At 41.6% G+C, this 23,777-nt stretch overlaps 1 protein-coding gene across 1 annotated transcript in view; it reads left to right on the plus strand.

Moving 5' to 3' along the window:
* The first annotated feature begins 207 nt into the window (after positions 1-207).
* Positions 208-23,777, plus strand: part of Slc9a4 (solute carrier family 9 member A4) — a 55,704-nt gene continuing 32,134 nt past the window's right edge. The window contains exons 1-2 of the mRNA XM_028865798.2: positions 208-1,038; positions 6,876-7,339. Coding sequence (XP_028721631.1) covers positions 732-1,038; positions 6,876-7,339 — 771 coding nt within the window. The 5' untranslated portion in view covers positions 208-731. The remainder of the gene's footprint in view (positions 1,039-6,875; positions 7,340-23,777) is intronic.

Below are 23,777 nucleotides of genomic sequence, written 5' to 3' on the forward strand. Positions count from 1 at the left end.
TGATCTTCCTGGTCCTTGCCTTGCTTCCGCCTCCCTTGTCTATGAAAACCGTCTGATAGGTCTTCCAGGACAGTCCTATTTTCTCCTCTTGGCTTGGTTTGGATGCTAACTCCAAGGTCAGCAACTTGTCTTTACCAACTCGCAAAGGGTGCCATGCTGCAGGTGCCCACTAGGTGTCAGTAGCGTAGCCTGCCAAGGAGCTTCAGAGCAAGCATTTCATCACAAAAATCAAATCAAAGCAAATAATTAAGTGTGGATCAAGAGCTACCTGCAGCTTTGACCGGTTCAAAACAGGTGAGACAGAAGCGGGAGGTGTGGAGGATCAGGTACACTACAGGTGACTCCTTCCTAGGATCCAATAGGGCAGGAAGGATTCCCTTCCTTATTAAAGGACTTCAGTGATTCACGGAATGAGTATCCTTTCCAATTTATACTCACAAGATGAAGCCGGTGTTCAGTGAGTGAGGAAACAGCTTTGAATTAAGAGGAATTTCTCTTCGTAGATTTCTCTTCAATTCACAATCGGGTGAAGGTCCTGCAGGTAGATTCCCGTTGGAAGCCTACATTTATTTGATCGAGAAGCTGAGCTGCCTGAATTGACAGATATTACGAAGATTTGAAGGCATGTACCTGCAGAATCATCAAACTGGACTCGTTTGGGAATGACTTCTGGATTGCACATATATTACCTCTCATTTGGGTAATGCGGCTGGAAATCTGCCCTGCCTCAGATGTATGGCACACATCAGCTCCCAGGTGTATATAGTAAGAGACCCACAGGCATGGGTCTGGCATTGCATAAGGCTTTTGGTTCTTGGAGCTGGTTGCTATGGCTGATGGTCCTTGCATGTTCGGAAGCATCATCGTATGTGAATGAATCCTCAAATTCCACTGCCCAACAGGCACCTGATGCTCGGTTTGCTGCTTCCAGCTCAGACCCTGATGAAAGGATATCTGTGTTTGAACTGGATTATGACTATGTTCAAATTCCCTATGAGGTCACCCTCTGGATATTGCTTGCATCTCTTGCAAAGATCGGTAAGTGCTCAATATATATTTAAGGGGGGATTGTGTCTTACCTGAAGTATCACATATGAAACTCTCTTATAAATAGACCATGGGTTAAGTAGATATTAACTGTTACTTGTGGTGCATTAAAATTATATTCCCTGAAATCAAGAGAAAGTCATGGCTTTTTAATGCTTCAGGATTGTGTTGAAATTTAAATGCATACTTCTACGCCCTTCATTGTTTGGACTTTGTAATTCAAGAACACAACCATGTGACTTATCTGTCATGTAAAAATCTCATGCTCCATGTTTTTTAAAAATATAAAATATAAAGTGTCCAGAGCTTGGGAAATGCCAGAGACTGAATAATATTTCTTCTTTTTTAAAATGATCTGCCTTCGTTCCTAGCCATGGACTGTGATTTGTTCCTTATTTAGCTTTAGTTATTTATTCCTTCTAAGAGACCCAGGTTTCTTTTGAAGTGACAGGAGAAAATAACCACAGGTAACTCTCACACCCCAGCAATATGGGGTGGGGTATATGAGACAATATCTTTTTAGTAAAGTATAGCTTTCCTCCTAGCTCAAATGGGGCTGCTGGCCACCTCTGCTATCCTTTGTAAACGGAAGTGAGCCGAAGCAAATGGATTAAATTCAAGTCAGGTGCTCTTCATACAGCGGCCACAGCAGTGGTTCACATTCTATGACCAATCTGCTGCCCCTTCTCTCCTGAAAACAGCTTATTCCAATGTAGAAAATCCATACAATTTTGTGAGTTACTGCATATAATGTTGCCTTTGCCTCCTCTATGATGAACTGTAGATAATTTGAGTGCACAGATTGTCTTATTGATGTAGAAACTTTCAAACATTTTTTATTTTCATATACATACATATATGCATATATATACATATATGTGACAGATGTGAAATGTGATTGAGCCATGTGTAGTCTGTAGTGAATTTTTATGGGCTCTTGGCTATCTATATAATAACTCCTTCCTTCCCGTGGACTGGGGGCCTCAGGTGTACTCAGGTGCTTCTTTAAAGCAGCCTTGTATTTTAAGCTATGAAAATATTAAAATGGAATAGAAAGGGTTGGTTGGGAGAAATCTCTTGTGATTTGCTAAATGGTTAGTTTACACAAAGGATACATCATTTTAAAGGAGTATTTGAGGAAAACTGGCTCTGTAAGTGAATACTGTGCTCAGACCAGAGCAGGGTCTAGCAACTTTCATCTAGCCAGACGAATAATGAGAATTTTCAAAGTTGTCTCCCATGATACTTTGGTGCCACTTGTAAACAATGGGGAGTATTATTTGTCTCCATTTATCCCTCTCCCACAGCTTTCCTCCCTCTGGTTAGCAACAGCTGAAGTTGTCTGGGTACTTAGAACACAGACCTTTTGCTGACCAGCTGGCCCCTTTATCTATCGATAGACACCTAGAAGCAGAGGAGGGTCCAATTTATCTTTTTTTTTTTACATTTGCATAAGATGTTGATTGTTATTTAGATGTATTGCACGTGCTCAGAATTCACTATCAGGAAATATGAGGAGACCATTGGGGACACTTTTGTTCAAGGGACTCTCAGTTAAATGTTAGTGATTTTCATGATGATGTAATTCAGTACTATTTCAGAAAGGAAAATTACTGTCAGAGATTATCAGTCGGAACATAATTATTCAAAAATGATTTTATAATTGTTAGTCTTAGGAATCTAGATAAGTCTGGACTCCATAAGCATTTGGGAAGTGAAAAGAAAAGAGGTGTATTTATTAAATGCATGTTATGTGCCCAATATTGTGCCTGACATTCTGTATAATATGATGGCTTATTTACTGAGAGATAAATAGTAATAATAGTAAAGATGATGGTAACTATGGTGGTTTCTAAACTTTAACATTTAAGGAATGCCTATTAGTATTCAGATTATAAATTATGAATAATAACATAATTTTAAGCCTTATTATTGCCATCGTGTATTACTTCTCATTCTTTTGGGCACATTTGTGGAGTGCACATGCTGTACCTGGAAACAAGTGGGTTGGACCTTAAGGGACGTAGTTTAACAAGGATAAGAGGTGAACCTAGAACTCCCTAGTAGGCACTTTGATGGGAAAATATCAAAATGCTCTCCATTACTTTTAAATACCTAACTCTGAACTATAACACACAGGTACTATAGAACAAAGGTAATTTAAGTCACTTCTAGCTTTGTGAGTTATCTTTTCGTTCCATCAAACTTCTTGGAATGTTACGGGAACCGTTCCTGGACCCACTGGGAAGACTAGCATTGAAGGTTGTCTCCCATTTCCCAGGACTTTAGTGTTTCTTTCCATTTCCTTTTCAAGCACTAGGATTGTAGAAGTTTAAAGTGACTGACTTTGGGATTCTGCAGTCTTTCATGAAAGCGGACAAATGATTTAAAGTGTAACATGCATTAAGTCCTTCCTACTGCGGTGCGACAAGCATGTGTGGCCTGTTGGTGCCACAGCTCTGCAGGCCCATTTTACTTTAAGGCAGGTAGATCTATTTCACAAACCTCAGTTCAAGGAAACAGAGCCAGAATGGCAAACCATAGATCCTGAGAAAACACACAGGCTCTTCAACTTCCATGGCATAACTTAGAAGTTAAGTTTGATTAAAGTAAACACTAAAGTGAAAGACAAAAATAAGGAAGGTGGAAATGAAAATGAGGAGGTCAAAAAAGTTGTGATTAGAAAACTAAGAATCCAGGCTTTAGAAGGCCTTGAACTGGTCTTGACACTAGTGAAGTCTAACTGGGAGTATGAGTGACATCCTTTGTGGATAACTATGCTCAACTGTATCAACCTGCATATATACATATATACATGCATATATATGTGTACGTGTATGTATAGATACATATATGTGTACACACATATATACACACACATATATATATACATATGAGATGATCTGCTGTATATACATATACATATGTATGTATATACAGCAGATCATTTCAAAATAGTGCCGAGAAAACCCATATCTTCTTTTTATACGGCTAAATATAAAACGCTCCAAAGAGATATTCTCTGGTTCCCCATAGCCTCTGGAAAGAAATCTACCTCAGTTAATTTGAAAGTCAAGCTCTGTCTTATGTGATACAAAACTATCTTCCAGCTTTTACTCTTCCCGATTCAAACCTTGTTTAAGCCAGGTGACATCTCTCAATGAGGTAGCAAAGTGTCTCAAGTATCTGCTAGGATCATTTCTACCTTTTTATTCCCCTGGTCTTGACATTCCCCTCAACCTAAAATGTTCCTTATTTTATTATGTAACTATCCATATCTTAGCCATTTTCCAAGGCACCCAGCTTCCTTCTATATGAAAAGCATCTCTGATGATCATTTAGCCCATTCATTCATTCATTCATTCATACACTTTTAGACCCAGCTATTATACAGATTTAGCTGTTGATATTTGTTAAGCAATGTAATGATGTAAATTGCTAAGCAATATAATGATGTAAATCATCTACTTAATTTTGGGGGCATTTACAGACTAATACAAATAAGTCATGTACAAAAGTGGGAGATAAGAATCACTGTTACTAAACAAGCATTGTAGAGATAAATTGTTTTGATAAGACATTAATTTTTGAGGAAGACATATTAATTCCTCTGGTGGAAAATTGGAAAGGCTTAGCCTCAAATTCTGAGCAGGGCCTAAAGACAAAGAAAAAGGATGTTTTAAGGAGGGAAAACAGAGCAACAAGCCTGGAAAGGGGCCTGCTTGCAAAGGATTTTGATTGGCTCTATTGAAGGATGGATGCACTTGGGGAAGGAGGTGTGGTTTGAGGAACCCCATGATGATCCACTGAGTTCTGATGTCTTTGTAGTCTTTATAGACTACTTCATGTACATTTTACTGAAGTCTCATGTGTCATACTATTTCTGTCTTCTTATTTATTCGTGTCTTACTGTTAAAATTTTGCCAACAGTAGGAGATGCAGTATAATTCCTATCTTTGGCTTTCTACCTCATTAAATTCAGTAGTACACTGTTCTTGACAGAAGAATGCTTAAACACTGTTAGCTTAAAATCTGTACAGTGCTCTGAGTGCCTTCCACATCTTAGGTGGAACTGAGACGATAAGGTACTCAGGGTTGGAGAACACAGCTTCTTAAACTGTGGCTTGCAACCTCACCCATGGTCATACGGTGGAATGTAGGGTTATGAAAAATTTAGCAACAACCATAACCAAGAAGATTTCTGAAAAACCGGCCAACAATCAATCCAAAAATCAAATGTGTAATGAGGTCAGGGTGTTTTTGTCTGTGATTAACTGTGTTGCACCACAAGGCTTCCACGCAGCCTTGGTTGTGAGTACACAGTGTGTGCACAGCTGCTCACATAGGGAACACTGCCCAGGATGCTTGGTTCTTACTGGAGACAGCTGTACTTGATGATGCACAGTGCTGTGCCTTACACATGGGAGGTTTCTGATCTTACAGAAATGCAGTGATTTAGTATAGAAAACAAAGACTTGCAATATTTTTATACTATCATCCCTAAACACGTCAAATTCCTCCAGCTTTGAATTGTGCTGTGTTTGGATGCCTGACTTTAAAATTGCCGTTTGAGGTGTTAACATGAATTCTATATATGAAATAAAACTTAAATGCATTTTGGCTAAGGATCAGAGCAGAATTTATTACAGTTTCTGAAACATCCCTAAACATGCTTCTTCCTCTTTGTAGGACACATTTACACAAAGTGACATCAGAATTGATAATTATGATTTTCCCCATTTTATTTATTCTTTTAGTATTTATTGCATGAATGTATAGCATTTTGATCATATTTACCTCCCCACTCACCTCTTCCAACTTTTCCCGGATACTCCTGAGACTGCTTTCCAACTTCATGTATTCTTTAATTTTTTTTTTCCTTTTTATAATCCAGAGTCCAACTAGTGCATAGGTCTGGGGCCACCACCTGGAGCCAGTCCACCAGGGCCCACACCCCTAAAGAAAACCGACTCCCCCTCTCCTAGCAGCCATTGACTTTTGATAGCTCCTCAGCTAGGAGCAGGTCTGGTGTGTCCCTCACCCACTGATGCTAGAATGTTGACTGGCTTGATCTTGGGCATGCCTTACGCCAGGAAGCACAGCTCTTGGGACTTTACAGGTGCAAAGGTGTTGTCAGTAAATGTCTACCTATAGCACGTCCTTAGACATGAGTAGACGAATAGATTTTGGAGAGACGTTGAAGATCCAAACTATAGAAGAGTTAAAGAGAGCTATGCAACCAATAGCATGAGAAATGTAAGGACCCAAATAAAGGCCCTGAATGTAGAAACTCGGGAGAGGAACGGATGGACTTTAGGGTCGTTAATGAGAATAGTGATTGAGGAAATCTGGGTTGACTCCATGATTGGCCAAAGTGACCAGGGTCGTTCATGGGACTGTGACTCTATTGTCTTCTTCCATGGGTCCAGTTGGCAACATTACTAGTTAAGAAGGGGAGACAACATAAAGAAATTTTATCCCTGTGATGTGGAATAAGTATAGGACAAGAAGAGATCTGGGGGCCAGACTGTGCCTGAGCTATGCACTGGGTTTTGCGTGAGTGCACACTTTTCACCCGGTCCTCTCCTTTTCCCTTGTGTGCCCTCTGGGACTCTTATGACAATCAGGAAGCAGGAAAGGAGGGAGCTTGTAAGCTGTGACTGGTGCTACTGATAGTCTTTGATCTTATGTGAAACCGCCAAGTTCCTGCAGCAGATGGGATGTGTGGCTTGGAGATGCCAGCCCTTTATCCACTATCCCACCCTCCTGACTCTAGACCTAGCCCGGTTCATTGGCAAAGATGAATGTCCTGTCTTCTCTGTTCCCAGGTTTCCACCTTTACCACAAGCTACCCCACCTCATGCCAGAGAGCTGCCTCCTCATCATCGTGGGCGCGCTGGTGGGTAGCATCATCTTCGGCACCCATCACAAATCGCCTCCAGTCATGGATTCGAGCATTTACTTCCTGTATCTCCTTCCACCCATCGTGCTCGAGAGCGGCTACTTCATGCCCACGCGGCCCTTCTTTGAGAACATCGGCTCCATCCTGTGGTGGGCAGGTCTGGGGGCCCTGATCAATGCCTTTGGCATTGGTCTCTCCCTCTACTTCATCTGCCAGATCAAGGCCTTCGGCCTTGGTGACATCAACCTGCTGCAGAATCTGCTGTTTGGTAGCCTGATCTCGGCGGTGGATCCTGTGGCGGTGCTGGCTGTGTTTGAGGAGGCGCGTGTGAACGAGCAGCTTTACATGATGATCTTTGGGGAGGCCCTGCTCAACGACGGAATCAGTGTGGTGAGTCCCCCAGATCATGTTCCCGGAGGGGTGGAGCTGGGCTGGCCACAGAGGTCGGGGCTACTTCTGCTCTCCATGTCATGGTAGTGGCCCGAATTCTGGTAATATTCAGAACAATCCACTTTGTGTATCTAACTTCTCATTAGTTGCTTTGAAGAGAGGAAAGGAGAAGCCGGGTGTTGGTGGCGTACGCCTTTAATCCCAGCACTTGGGAGGCAGAGCCAGGCGGATCTCTGTGAGTTCCAGGCCAGCCTGGGCTACCAAGTGAGCTCCAGGAAAGGCACAAAGCTACACAGAGAAACCCTGTCTCGAAAAACCAAAAAAAAAAAAAAAAGAAAAAAAAAGAGAGAGAGAGAGAGAGGAAAGGAATAAAAAACACGTAATTCAACTTACGTTTTTTTTTTTTTTATTTAGCATGGAGAAACTATTATTTATAGCCATCCTGGGTACTCAAATCAAGACAGTACCTTTGTTTCTAATATATGTCTCTATACATATTAAGGATACATACACACACACACATACACACACATTCACACATATATACATATATATCATGAGACATTAGATGAAGTTAAATAAAATTCCTCTGGTCATTGAGACATGACAGAGCAATTATAGAAATAAATCAGCCTGTATGGTGCTCAGTCACATGTCATATGGAAAATGCTTAGAAATTCTCTAGAGAGAAGCAGAGGAGGATGAGTAGGCTAGGAAGAGCAAGGCTTAGCACCAAGCCCCAGGAAATGTTCACAGCCTGGGTTGTTGCAATATTCACCACAAGTCATGCTCAGTGATCAGTTGCACTAAAAACTACAGCATTTGCCAGCTGTTGGCCTATAAGAGGTGTATACACCCTTTAATGGCCTTTCATTACTTAAAACTTACATTCCTGCCCATAAGCAGTACTAGAATACATTTCATTGTAAAGGAGCCAGATAGCACAGAGGTATGAGTCAAAAACAGAAGCTTCCATTGCCTTCTTTCTCACTATTCTTTATGCAAAGAGCAAGCCCTTGAACTCATTTGCGCCTTTCTCTCCCTGTCTTCACTGTGTGCATTCACACACCTGCACAGCTGCAGATGCACCGTGTTTTGACAAACACTGAGGGATCATACCAGATCTGTGGCTTAGCTGTAGCCACTTCGGGTCCTCCCACGTCTCCTCAGCGGTTACACATTATTTTGTAGATTAAGTTAACACAATTTGTTTCACAATTTCCTCCATGGGTGGTTATTTCAGTGGTTTCTAATTTTTTTTTTTTATAAATAATGTTACAATAAACTATGCTTTCTTTTTTCTTCCTGGACCTGTTTTTGCATTTAAAAACAATATTTTGTTAGTCATGAAGTGTCCAGGTAAAGCAATATATAGATTTAAAACTTGACACATGGGGCTATTTTAATCATTGCTGGTTCACCCCATTGGTAAAGAAGAGGTTATCATCCTAGAGCTGTAGGGAATGAGCAAAGACATGATACCTGTGTCTTGGTTTCTTTTCTCTGGCTGTGACAACAGAACACCAAGACCAAGGGTATGTCAAAAAGAAAGTGTTTAATGGGGGCTGGAGTCCATGACGGCAGAGCAAAGGAAGCTGAGAGCTCACATCTGGATCCTCAAGAGGGAGACAGAGAAAATACTGAAAATGGTGCGAGTCTTTTGAGATCCCAAAGCCAACATCCAGTGACACACTTCCTCCACCAAGACCACACCTCTTAATCCTCCCCAAACTGTTCCACCAACTGGGGACCAAGCATTCAAACACATGACCGACCCTATGGGGGCCATTCTCATCCAAACCAATACAACCTGAAACCGTACAGATGGCTCCAGCAGCAGGTCATTAGAACGTGCACACACAGTTCAGAGGAGTGGGACATCAAATAACACCCCAAACCATGTGGCATGCCCTAGAAAAAGAAAACGCCAGCAGGGGTTGAAGGGGTAGGCATGAGGCTTAGAGATTGAAGGGAGCAGGGTGGGGGATTGAAGAGGGCAGGCAGGAGGCTGGAGCAACCCTGGTCCTCAATGATGCTTTTGAATTGTGTGGAGAATTTTGCGGACTAGAAAGGGTAAGCAGGAGCACTGCCTGGTCATTTTGCTCAGGAGAATTATCTGGCTGGGGCTGTTAAACCTAGAGCAATGGGGCTAAGAGGAATTTGCAGCTTGGCTGGGCACCTTTGAATTTTTCCAAATGCCAAGGTAACTCATGACATTGAACTTGGGTGACCTCAGCTGCTAAGCTTTTCCAGAAAGTCTTTATCAGCTCTTGCTTCTACAGATAGAGTTGACTTCTTTAATGTGCCCAGAACACTCGGTCTCTTTATCAGGCACATAATCATGTGATATGCAGAAATTCTTGCTGAGAAATCATCTGTATTCATTACCAAAGCAAGTTCTTGCCTGCTGCTGCTGAGCGAGGATCAGCTCTCACCCTGAGGTTTCTCTTTAACAGTTTGTCCAGAGCAAACCCTAGGTTTCCGGTGCCTATTCCATCACTGGTGACATTTGTTTGACTTTCTCAAGGCTAAATTGTGTCCATGGAGATGTTTCTAAAGAATGATCATTTCAAAAAAGATTGTAATTGCTGAGAGACTCTATCGTCTGCTGAGGGTGCTGCTGTGACCTCTGTTGGGCACCACTGCCGTTATATTGGCTCCGGTGAGGTTGCCCACATGTTCATCTTTGGTATCCCACAGCACAGTGAGTATTAAGTGTGTGCTGGGACACCACTGGGTCCCTAAGTGAAACCAGAGAAGCCCAGGGCCAGATTTAGAAAGCAGCTGAAAGCAACTGGTACTTTCTGCCGTCCAATGGTATTTTGAGCTGAGGGCTTTGAGCTCACCCTTTCATTGAGCAAAGAGCCTGCCCAAGGGCAGCAGTCACAGCCCTGCAGAAGGTCTGAGTCACCCAGAGGTGGCCTGTGGTTGAGGGTTACATGTGATGACAGTATAGATCTTACTTCTAGAACCGTTGAAATATCCATGAATCTGATTCACCAAGATTGAACCAAATCAAGGGTTCAGTTTGTGATTTCTCATTTATTCCTTCGTTTTGCTGAATTTTCAGGTTATGGTATTGATAACTAGAACAGACCCTCAGTGGCTGACAAACAGGGCAGAAAGACAAGCCCTACCAAGTACTGCAATCTGCACTGGAGCTCTGTGGAAAGGTAGAGAGAGAGAGAGAGAGAGAGAGAGAGAGAGAGAGAGAGAGAGAGGGAGGGAGGGAGGGAGGGAGGGAGGAGGGAGGGAGGGAGGGAGGGAGGGAGGGAGGGAGGGAGGGAGGGAGGCAGAGAGAGAGAAAGAAAGAAAGAAAGAAAGAAAGAAAGAAAGAGGAGGGAATTATTCTACAACAATTATTTCTACAGGATGTGCACATTAAAGATTGATAGATATTGTGTGACTTGAATATCTGTAACTTTCTTTTTAAAAATAAAATATATTTCTAATATTACTAAAAAAAAATACCCTAAGATTACCTACATCCTCAGTGGAGTCTCCTAGTTAAGATCCTAGAAGAAGGCAGAGACAGAGCTACCCATTCCTGGACCCATGATGGCCAGCTTTGCATTTACCACCTCATTAAATGCATGGATTTTATTATGAGGTGTGAAAGATAACCTCCATTCAAAAAATAAGAAAACCAGGCACAACAAGTTAAAATCCTCTGGGTTATAGAACAGACCTAGGTGCCCTGTTCTATTCCTTCCATTCCCTTTCCATTTTCTTCTTTCCTTTTGAAATTTCAACTCTGAACTGTAAAGGGGAGGAGAAAAACTTAACTATTCATGATTGGACTGGTCTTAAGCTCAGTGGCACAGCTGATCTTTCTCTTGTATAGAAATGGCAGACTTCATGGTTGCCACACAAGGCTTTAGGCAAGACTGTTCACTCATGTCTCTTCTTGCTGTAGAACTGGAATAAAGACATTCTTTGGCTCACAGGGTCCATGGAAAATTCATATTCAGCTTTAAGTACAGTAAGTTCCTGGACTGGAAAGGGCACTGAGTGGTTCCTATGTGTGTATCTGTGACTTTCACATCAGCTCATGAGCACTTCTGGATCAACATAACTGGACAGCTGATTTTAAATATGCCTCACTCCATGACTGTAGAATAGATGTTTTCCTATCTCTATGTACGTATCTATCTATCTATCTATCTATCTATCTATCTATCTATCTATCTATCTATCCATCCATCCAACCAGTTGCCATACATCAACTTGCTGGATAAGCAACAGGTAATTCCATTCACATTTCTATCCACCCACCCCATCTCTCCTCATCTCTTACTTACTCTACATCCTCTGGAAGGATAAAGTTCCACGGGAGCAGGGCTGAGACTGGAACCCAGGAAATCTTCCTCTGTTTTCTCTGGACCACCTCACCACACCGTTTTGTCCACCTAACCCTCTCCTTCTCCTGCCTTTCCCCTGTGTTCCCATGCCCTCTCCAGGCATATCCCTAGGGCATCTTCTAGGAATGCCACTGCAGAGGGAGATGACCTACACTTGCCAAGCATCAGTCTTAACCAACTTCGCCAATGAGTGCTTTATCAGATTTTTCCCATTCAAGCCTCATGGAACCTCACGAGGTGGAGAATCTTGTCTCACTTCATGAAGTGACAGTCTGTAGTAGTTGAGGGTAGGGTGCCCCTAGGCCCAACCACTGCGGTCCATGGACCCATTCTGGCCATTCTTTTCAATACGTATACAAATTTCTTCATTGTCATTTATGAAATGAAGACAGAATCCCAATGAAATCAAGCACATATTTACTGAGTAGAATCTAGTTTGTGCAGTATAATATCCAGAAGACAGAGTGGCCATCTTTTCCTTCTTCTTCTTCTTCTTCTTCTTCTTCTTCTTCTTCTTCTTCTTCTTCTTCTTCTTCTTCTTCTTCTTCTTCTTCTTCTTCTTCTTCTCCTTCTTCTTCTTCTTCTTCTTCTTCTTCTTCTTCTTCTTCTTCTTCTTCTTCTTCTTCTTCTTTTTTTTTTTTGTTTGTTTTTGAGACAGGGTTTCTCTTTGTAGCTTTGCACCTTTCCTGGAACTCACTTGGTAGCCCAGGCTGGCCTGGAACTCACAGAGATCCGCCTGCCTCTGCCTCCCAAGTGCTGGGATCAAAGGCGTGTGCCACCACCGCCCCACCTAGAGTGGCAATCTTCTTGCTTTGATCAGCCAGCCATTCCCTTTAGCTGAGGCAATCAGTGGAAATTTGTAGTAGTGACCTTTGGCTTCTCTTTAACTCTGTCATTTGATCCTCTCTGTGTACACATTCTGTTGCTAGCATTAGATCCTAAATTCCCTGACCCCCATCTAGAGTTTGATGCTCCCCTTTTTTCACCTCATGTATCCTTGCTTTGCTGAAGGGATTCCTGGGGCCCTCTTGATTGCTATTCCAACTAATTCTTTTGGCATCCATAAGACTCATCATCTAGTTCTGAGCAAGCAGAGGATTCTTAAGTGTTCATCCTTTTAACATTACCATGGGGGAAGAGCAGTAACGTTCAGTAGACACTGGTTTCGAATGCGGGCCTTAAGGGGCTGGTGCAGTATGCTACAGTCATGTTTCTGAGTATTGAATGGTAGCATTGAGCTGCCTTTCCAGTTAACATCCTGTCCATAAGAGGAAATTATTGACATTCTGCAGTGTTCTGGTATGCTGAGCTGGGCTAAGAGCTAGATGAAGTGGATTCAGTGCACTTTAGCCATGATCTTTCCAGCTTGTGATGAGTTCATTGAGATGTGAGAGTCCATCCTATGTCAAGGTGTGCTTGACCAGTTCTTGCAAGAAACCATATGAGAGTTGGTGTATGAGGGGATATGAACCTACACACACATGATTTTTTGAGCAAGGATCTCAAGCCAGCTTCCTTACATATGAAATGGGAAAGACTTATTCAACCTGAGAGGGTGGTTGTGAGGTCACAAAATGGAACTTCTGAACATCTGACACATGGTAGGTGATGAATGAATATCCTTTTGTCCTCACAATCCAGAGGAAGATCCACACAAGAAATCCAACATTTTGGTGTCTATCAGGCACAGAAAGAAAGATAGAATCTCAGGCAAATAGAGTAGTGAACTCTTGGTTGGTCAGCTCATGAGCCTGTGACATGCCCAAAGTGCAAGGCCTTCCCAGGGCACTTCCAACCCACTGGAGGCTGGGGAGGAGTCAGACCTGCCTACCGTGATCCCAGCATTTGCCTTTAGAAATGTGCTGTCAGCCAAAGTATTTGGAGGTTCATCTGGTGAGCTTGTACTCTGACAGTGAGACATGGGATTAATGTGTGTGTGTGTGTGTGTGTGTGTGTAGTGCAGCAACTAGTAGCCAGTAGCCAGGTTAGAGAGGTGGAAGGTAGCAGGAGCTAGCATAAGTGAGGACAGTAAGAGTTGCAGTCCCCAAGAGTGTGTTTCAGAGGACAGAGTTTTACTAACATGGGGAGATATTTCTAATCCAAAGTGGGTGACACCTTGCCTCCAATATATCTGCTGTCTAACTTCTAGGCTCTCCGACAAGCAACTTGAAAGACTTACACTTTAGGGAGGACAAGCGCCTCAGTGGCATGCTAGAAACACATATTGTTAGATAGGGGCCTTCAACTGTGATTTCATAACAGTTCCCAAAATTTGATTCCTGAGCACACATTTGGACCATTTGCTTCTGCCTGGAGGAAGAGAAGAGTTGAGATTTGAATTGTACCAATTGATCTTTAACTAGAAGATGCTTAGGAGCCACTCGGGGTGATGGGCACTCACTTCAGTCACGAGGATAGGCAACAAGGATGAAGTTTAGCTAGTCACCAAGCTGCCTTTTCTTTGTCGGGAGGTGGAGTTGAGCAGCTATAGGAATAGATTTGGAGGAGGAAGAACACTTAGGAGGAAAGTGATCACCCTTTAACTCTTTAGGGAAAGTGAGAGTGAGGACAGAAAACCTTAGAAGCAATTCTGTCAATACCACTAAGGACCCTGAATCCCCCACCAACTGTGCCAAGTGCCTTAGATGTGAAAGCAAGCAAGTCTGTCTGCTGCCTTGAGTCCCCACGCCATAAGCCTTCAGAATCCTTCTTGCTAAGCTATTATTCTTAACCTACAACTGTGTGCTCACCTATTCTGTGTTTTCTTAGAACCTGTCCCAGCCACCAAGGTCCCATAGGAGGTTATGTAATATTTTCATGGAAATTTCTGATAGGGGAGAACACCCCGTCATGCTAGATACAGCCAAGAAAACTTCCTGGTTCCATGGCTTTTGCCAGGCCACCCTCTGTCAGCACCTGTCCTAATAATCTCAGTTGGGCATGTTGGGTTGCAGTGTAGAAATAATAAGCTCAGTTTCATGTGGAAAAATCACACAAGGCAGATTATGGAAGAACAAGTACTTTCCCTATAGCTTCCTTGGTAATTATACAAATGACCATCGTCTCATAGAACTTGTTGGACAAGCCTGCACTGTACCATTAGACTATGATTGGTGGGGGAGAAAGCCTTTGATTCTACCTCTAGGATATGATCATCTATGTGTTCTTCCTCCTCAGTACTCAGGACCAGCTTTGGTTATTGGTGGATGTCTTAGTCATTTGGGGTTATTCTAACAAAATGTCTGAATTTGATTAGGTTATGAATAGAAGAGTTGAGTTTGGCTCATTATTTGGGGGCTGAAAGTCCCAAAACATAATGCTACCTGACAAAAACAGTTTATCCATGTTATAATATGGCATGGGATAGAAAGTGAGCCTCTAATGGTAGGAGCCATGTATGATTCAAGGGAAGAGCCAGGGTCTCTAATCATTACTGTTATCAAGAAACTTCCAGTGAGAGTGAAAAAGCATTCCTCTAGGAAGAGTGTATCCCACCTTCTAAGAGCACCCATTTCTTAAAGATTCCTTTAGCTCTCCCATCACCACACTGGCACCAAACCTCTAGCAAATGAAAACTGTGTGACACAAACCACACCCAAGTCAAAGTAGTGACTAATAGATTAAAACCACAAGAAAGAACTGAGACATCACGAAAGGAAATGTTTTGTCTAGATTTCTTGAGAAGTTCATACATGAACACTGCATTAACATCATCCCCACATCTTCCCCCACTACAATTTCTCCTGTGCTCCCTCATTTCCTCTCAAATTCATAAACTTTTCTTCAATAATTGTTGTTATGTATGTATGTATATAAATGCAACCTACTGAGTGTAGCTAGTGTTGTTTATATGTATGTGTGCAGGGATGACCACTTGGAATTGGATAATCCTTTGAAGGTCTTGTCTCTGGAGAAAACTGAATCTCTCTCTCTCTCTCTCTCTCTCTCTCTCTCTCTCTCTCTCTCTCTCTCTCTCTCTCTCTCAGCTTCCATCAATTGCCTATAGTTTTTAACCTAGTAATGGAGCCTTGTGAGATCCCCTCCGTCCGAGTTAGCATGTCAACAATCGTCATCGTGCTGGTCTTGTTTAAACAAATGTATTGTTGAGATTTTGTGGGTGCAGCTTTCCTGTCATATTCCATGTTGTGACTATATATCTCTCAGCAGACTAGTCCTGTGGCTCTTACAATCTGTTTCTTCTTCTATGGTGTTCTCTAAGCCTTTGGTATTGTGGCTGTGTTGTGAAAGTATCAGTTGAAGTTGGGTATCTCACAGTCAGTTGTTCTCTGCATTTTGACTACTGTTGTATTTCTGTAATGTTTTTCACAACTGTTGCGAAAAGAAAAAAAATTTTTTAGATTTATTTATTTATTGTGTATACAGTGTTCTGCCTGCATGCCAGATCTCATTACAGATGATTGTGAGCCACCATGTGGTTGCTGAGAATTGAACTCAGGACCTCTGGAAGAGCAACCAGTGCTCTTAACCACTGAGCCATCTCTCCGGCGCCCCCAGCCCCCCCCCCCGACCCCCGAAAAAAAATTTTTTTTTGACGAGAGGTGAGAGCTATACTTATTTGTGCGTATAAGGATTAGAATGCAGTTAGAAAGTGTTTTGGTTTAGGAAAGTAGCAGTAGTAAGTTTTCCTCTAGAGTCTATGACCTCATCAGCCACAGGTAACTGGATAAGTTTATAGTACTAGGCATAGGTTCCTTTGTATTGAGGGGGACTTAAGTACAATTAGGCAGCTGTTGGTTACCCCAAGATGGAAGTACCACTATTGCATTTCTGTGTATATCTTACCATGCTAGTCATTGTTGTCTTTCACAAGCTTTACATATGGGTAGGATTATTGATTGCTATTTTTTTTTTTTTTTTTTGGTCTTGGCAGCTTGCATAGCAGTTTCAGATACTGGAAGAGCTAGTCCTTAGGGAGGAGACTTCCCAGTCTGTTCCAGCTTGAGTTTTCCAAGTCTTGAGTCTGAAGTGTGTTTTGTCTTTGGCAATAGCGTCTTACTTTCAAGTTCTAGGAAGAAACTAAGGGCAACATCAATAGCCTATATGTTTCTGGGTGGGGGGAGTCTCTTGTGCTCTCCTGACCAACAACTCAAAGAGAGGTTTCTTACACTGGTAATGGAGATTTTGAGATAATGTTACCTCCAAAAATCCATAGACTACACTTTGTATTTTTTAAAATTAAAACAAACTTAAATTGTGTCTCTGTGTGTCTGTGTGTGGAAACATATTTGTGATTGCAAGTGCCTACAAAGGCCAAAAGAAGTCATCATATCCCCTGAAGTTGGAATTATTTTTAGTGGCTATGAGCATCTGGCTTGGATTCTAGGAAAGGAACTTGGATCTTCTGCAATAGTAGTATATACTCTTAAACCAATCACCATCTCTTCAACCCCAACACTTTTATTTTAATGATGTAGTTCAGTTGTCTTAGGTGGAGCCAGAGGTTCTGTGTCCTATATATCCATCCATCCATCCATCCATTCATTCATCCTTCCCTCCACCCATCCATCCACTACCTCATATCCAGTCACTCATCTGTCCATCCAAAAACCACTACTGAACAGTTGCTTTATCAGATACTGCTCCTTCCAGGATGGTAAGAGTAATCTTTTAGGAAAAATGAACTTAAATGGACTGGTCACAGTTGATGCTTGCTTTTATGGCTGAAGAGGTAGCTGGGGTTTTAAATGACTCTTTGCATCATGTGGGTATGCTGATACCAGACAGCAAAAGATAGTATTTGGGGCGTTTGCTTCAAGTTGGTGTAGAGTTGATAAAGAGAAATGTTTGTGTAGATGGAACAATGATGGACTTCCTTGGACAGCAGCAGAGTTGAGCAAAGGGGTTGGTAGGGAGTGGGTATATTCTTAGGTTAGTTTTGAACTACTCACTTTTAAGTTCTGTGTTATAATAAGGTATATATAATTCAAGCTCAGAATTACATTCATCTTTTTTAAATAGAGGGGATTTCCTTAAAGGGCTTCTTCTCGTTTGCTTATTCATCAAGCGAGTTGCCACTCAGTTTCTCTCTGATACCTTTTTAATTTGCCAACTTGATCCTAGTTCTCTGAACTTATGAACAAACGCTGAAAGATGCCCACCCCAGGGGTTGGATCCTTTCTTAAGCTTTCTGCTCCTGGGTTGCAGGTCTGCACGCTTGGGGGCAGTGGAATTGTCTTTTCATGGTGGTTACCCAAGATCCTGGCCTCTTTAAATCTAAAGCAGCTTTTGAAGAGATCTCCTTTGCTGTGCCCTAACTCAACAATAGATACCTACAACATCTACCATATTGAATACCATGCCACAGGGAAAAGGATAGGGTCATATCAGGAAGTATGAGACCCATCCTGAAAATGACACATTCCTCATACTACCACACTCAAAACACAGCTAGAGAAACTGGTGATGACAGCCTCTAAAGGGCTGCAAGTGCAGTCCTAAAATGTGTCTATTAGAGGGAGAAACTCAGGAGTAAACAGTGCTGAGGGGCGTCACTCCAGAACGAACACATTTGGTCATTCATTTACACTCTGCTGCAATAGATCTTCTCATTTCTCTTCTTCTAATCAGCTTTCATGCCACTGAGTTGTAAAAGAAGTGGACAAATAGCATAAGGATGCTGGTACAGTTACATGCTCATCAGATCAAATGGCTATAGCAAGAGAAAGTATTGCACAGGTGAAGACGAGCAGATCCTCATGATGAAAATGTTACGTCATAAGGATACCCCAAATTCATATGTGCATGTGAATCTACTTATAAGTGTCCCCTAAACATGAGATAAAATGTGACATATTCATAAGTAGGAAATGACTATTCTACAATCAGTGCAGAAGAGTCTATTAACTTAGTCTTAGAATAATACCTCCAAGACATGAAGGGTCTGCACCCTACCAACCACCTCATTCTGGTTGCTATTTATGAGAACTATGCCAAATGACCCCAAATTAGACATTCTTTTTTAAGTGCACACTTACTGAAAATGACCAGTGTTTCAACCATAATAAAACCTCCATAAACTTAGAAACCTTCAGGCCATTCAGAGTGCTTTCAGTGTCCACCCATACTAGAACAAAATGAAAATAAAACTTCCAATAAGTAGAAATTAGATAATACATTTCTTCATACTCTGTAGCTCAAAAAAGAAACCATGAAAGAAATTAGATAGCATTTTGATGAAATAATAAAAATACAACATTCATAATTTATGTGATATCTGCTTTAAGCAACATTTATAGCTTTAAAATCTCTTTTTAAAATCAAAATCAATGATACGAGGCTCTGTCTGTAACAAGAAAACTTAGAGCTAACTCAAAGGCAGAGATAGTGAGGCATTTGTAAGGATGGTAGTAAATAATAATTTCTCATTTTAAAATGGTACCTTGTCTATACCCAAAAGGGAAATCATATGCACTCCTCATAAACTCTTTCAGATATAATGGAGAAAGGATCAATTTCCAACCTTATTATATAGCCAACTTTGTCCTGACATCAAAACCAGACAAAGATATATTAAAGAAAGAAACCTACAGATCAATATCCATCATGACTACGGGCCAAGAAATTATTAATAAAATATTATAAAATCAAATTTAACAATATATAAAAGCACAAAAATTTATGACCACAGTGAATTATATCTGTGAATTCAGTTCATCACATAATTAAAAAATTACTTCATTAACAAATGCAATCAATTATTTGACAGGATTCACCACTCATTTGTGATAAATACTTATGGCAATATGGGAGGAGCAAGCAACCTTTTAGGTCTTTATTTTTTATTTTAAGAGGTTTTTGAAAATTGTATTTTATGTGTATGGATATCTTACCTGTATATATGTTCCTGCACTGTATGTATCCATGGTGCTCACAGATTTTCTGGAACTGGACTTACAGATGATTATGAACCACCATGAAGATGCTGGGAACTGAACCTAGTCCTCTGCAAGAAAAACACACCCTTTTAACCACTGAGCCATCTCTCCAGACCCATTTTTTCAGTCTTATAACATGTATTGATGGAAAACTTACAGCTTGCATCATGTCAAAGGTTAAACATCAAACACTCTTCTCCTAAAATGAAGATCAGTATGAGGATAGCCATTCTCAAAACTTCTACTTCCTAGATTAAAGAGAAAAGCATGAAGCTAAGATCACCAAGAGGGTAGTGTACAGTCAACAAATGGCCTGATGGCTTATGAAGATCATTAGGCAGGCATCCATAGCCCTACTAGAATAGAACTATCTTTGTGAACTTATCAGGGCTACAACATAGTAGTTATTCTGTGTCACTAAACACTGAGGTGGTTAGCACTAAGGATGATTCATTCAAGCCCACATTTTCAGTTCATAGTCTCTGTCTATTCCCTAAAGTGTTTTTTGGTTTTTTATGGGTGTGTAGCGTGTCTAGAATCCACTCATTTCAGCAGTGTGTTCTATGAAAATCAATCCTCAACAAAGTTGCTAAGATGAAAAGAAGTATTAGCATTAGGAATTGACACTCCAGTTCTGAGTCTCAGTGGGTCAGCTGATGTACTTAGTTATCTCCTGAGGGTTTTTTGGACTGGATAGGCTTTATGAATGTTCACAATGGCTTCAGTTATAGTCATGGGTGGCTGGGAGCATTTGTCAAAGGTAGCATGACCCTTTCCCTGAGATTATAAGTCAAGAGGGACAAATGAGTCTTATTCTTCACGTGTCAGGGACCTTTGTAAGATTTGGTTTCTTTGTACATGAAAAATATATACATTTGAAATGAATAAAAAAATCTTTTGTGATTATAATGACAACTAGAGACTGATATTTTGAAAAGTAAAGACATTTTTTTCACAGAGTAGTATGAATTTGGTGTAAATGTAGTCTATTATTTGTGTGGGTCACTTAGCTTCTAAAAGTTCCAAGTCATCTTTCTATACCTGTCACCTCTGGAATCCAAGGTCAAAATAGGTCCCGATGAATGTGTAGCCACTTGTAATCTGGAAATCTATGTAAAGGAGTTTGTGTTTGTGGCAACAATATACAAATTTTTGAGCTGCAATTATGCTCCATGGATTTCCTCTGGCTTTGAGAGTCAAATGAATGCCCACTTCACCTCATTCAAATCTACTTTCTATGGGTTTGTGGAACCATTTTCTGGCCCTGCTTCGCTCCTTTGTGAATGCAGCCCAAAGGAGCAATATCCAAAGTTCCAAAGACCCATGTGTGGATTGGTCCATGGTCAGCTAGAAGGTGATATGAGGCTAAGCTACTTCACTGGATACAAGCACAGTTTCTTCTGGAATTACTCAAAAACCATGAATCACACACTTCAAAAGCTTATCAAAACTCTTCCCAAAACATGCGTTAAAAATATTTGCTTGAACTCTATAGAGTAATTTTGTAAAACATGACTGGTGAATAAATCCTTCGATGGATATTGCTTAGCTCACCCATAGATCGAACCCTAGAGCGTATCAGCTATGCAATGTGTAATTGGGGAGGCTCTCATGTTGTGCAGCCAGGGAGCAGAGGCAGTCCATAAAGCCAGATGCAGACTGAACTGCGTGAAACAGAGAGGAAAGAGGGAAACCGGCAGGAACAGTCTTGCTGACTTTTTCAGAGTTTACCTAGCCCTTGGGGAGCCCTCAGTCTGAGGACACCAGTCAGAGGAGTATCTGTCTTCCTGGAAAGGGCACCCCTTAGTGCCTGTGCCACCTCAGTCCTCACTGGAGAACAACTGATGGAAATGAAGTATAGGTGGTTGGTGAGTGTCCCTCTCTGCAGCCAGAGATCTGAGGGACTCTGAGTGCCACAGATACAGAAACTGATGATCCAAATCACGTAGACAGGAAAAACAGGACCACGAAAGACAAATTCATAGTGTTTCCAGTGGTCTCTGCGGGAGGGATTATGAGCATGCAGGGAGGTCATCTGCCACACTCTCCTTTCTCATTATTTCTGTGTTTTAGTGTACATTTTGTGTGTGTGTGTGTGTGTATCTGACTTAAAAGTTCTTAAGCAAACCTCCCATTTTTAAAGTCATTATTTTATTTCATAAATTCACTACATCCAGTCGTGTGTGTGTGTGTGTGTGTGTGTGTGTGTGTGTGTGTGAGAGAGAGAGAGAGAGAGAGAGAGAGAGAGAGAGAGAGAGAGAGAGAGAGAGAGAGAGAGAGTGCACACTGCTTCCAGCAAATCTGCATGGTATTTTCTCCTTCTCCATCATCCCCAGCCTTTTCTTCCCCTGATGAGTTAAAACTTCTCTTTGGGAAAAGTCAGAAAACCTTACCATAATCTCTTCATAGTTCTATATCTGGCCAATCTTGCTACTAGCTGCTTATACCATTAAAATCAAACAGCCAGCATACACACTCAGTGTGTCCTGGGCTTTTCCCTGGTGTTTTCATTCTCCCATCAGCAGCCTGTGGTCAATGAGGCATATCAAGTGAGATCTGTTGACAGATACTTGAACTGCTCTGAGGAAAACCTGCTCTGCCAGCTCACATTCTAAAGCTAAGGGCCCTGCTGTAAATTTTTTGATATGCCACAAATTTAGGTAGGAAAATAAGTGGGTACATGCCATCTTAGTTAGAATTTCTATTGCTGTGGCCAAAACACCTTGACCAAAACGCAAGTTGCGAAGGAAAGGGTTTGTTTGGCTTACACTTCCATATTGCTGTTCATCGTTGAAGGAACTCAAGACAGGAACTCAACAAGACAGGAACCTGGAGGCAGGAGCTGATGCAGAGGCCACGGAAGGGTGCTGCTTACTGGTTTGCTCAACCTGCTTTCTTATAGAACCCAGGATCATCAGCTCAGGGATGGCACCACCCACAATGGGCTGGGCCCTCCTCCAAGAATCACTAACTAAGAAAATGCCCTATAGATGGATATTATGGAGGCATTTTCTTAATTGAGGTTCCCTCCTTTCAGATAACTCTACCTTGTGTCAAGTTGACATAAGACTAGCCAGCACACATACATACACAAAATACATATGTATGTACACACATGCATACATGCATACATACCACTTTATAGTCAAGCAAACAAGGTACATGGTGACTTCATGATCCTCAGAAAAGGAAATTCTCCTCATAGACCACTTGCTACTGTTTCTGCCCATATCCTTAGAAGGCTAGAAGGGACATTGGTTTTCAATGTACTTTCCTTATTCATGATTACATGCATGGTAAGATATCAATCTAGAGATGACTTCAGAATGATTGCTCAGTGGTTAAGAGCACATACTATTCTTTCAGAGGACTGGGATTTGGTGTCCTGCACCCTCATCAAGTTTCTCTCTCTCTTCACACACACACACACACACACACACTCACCTGTAACTCCAGCTCCAGGAAATGTGATGCCCTTTTCTGGATCCCCCATGTAGTTTCACTCATACATGCACATACCACACTCAGACAAACACATGTACACATAATTAATAATAAAATAATCAATCATCAGTAAATGATCATTAATTGCCAAGCTCCCTGTGTGTGAAATCAACAGAGGTGATTCATAGAAAAGATGCAGAGAGGACAGGATTGGGAAATCAGCTGTAAAGGAATGGCTGATGCAGCCGGCAGACCATGGTCGAACTGCCAGCATCTGCAGAAGCATGTCATTCTGGCCAGCCCTGCAGGTAATGCCAGAGCCAGAGCTCAAAAGCTGTTAAGTTACAATGAAGAATGGAGGTACTCTGGCCTGATGGTGTATTCCCAGCTAAAAGGGAAGTAGAGGCAGGGGGATTATAAGTCTAAGGTCTATAATTAGTTGCTTTTCCCTTTGCTGTGACCAAATACCCAACAAGTAGCACCATAAGGGAGGAAGGGGTTTCTTGTTAGAAAACATAGAGACTGTCCCAGTGGCAGGAGCTTGAGGCAGTGGGTCACTCTGTATCTGCAGCCCAGAAGCTGAGAGAGATGCATGTTCATGCCAAGGTCCTTATTCTCCTTCCTGTGCAGTCCTGGACTCACAGCCACTGAATGGTGTTTCCCAGATTTAGAGTGGGTCTTCCCACCTCAGTGAACTCAGTCTAGACGCTCCCTCACAGACATGCACAGAATTACTGT

Source organism: Peromyscus leucopus, chromosome 16_21, assembly GCF_004664715.2.
Source record: "Peromyscus leucopus breed LL Stock chromosome 16_21, UCI_PerLeu_2.1, whole genome shotgun sequence".
Taxonomy (NCBI): Eukaryota; Metazoa; Chordata; class Mammalia; order Rodentia; family Cricetidae; genus Peromyscus; species Peromyscus leucopus.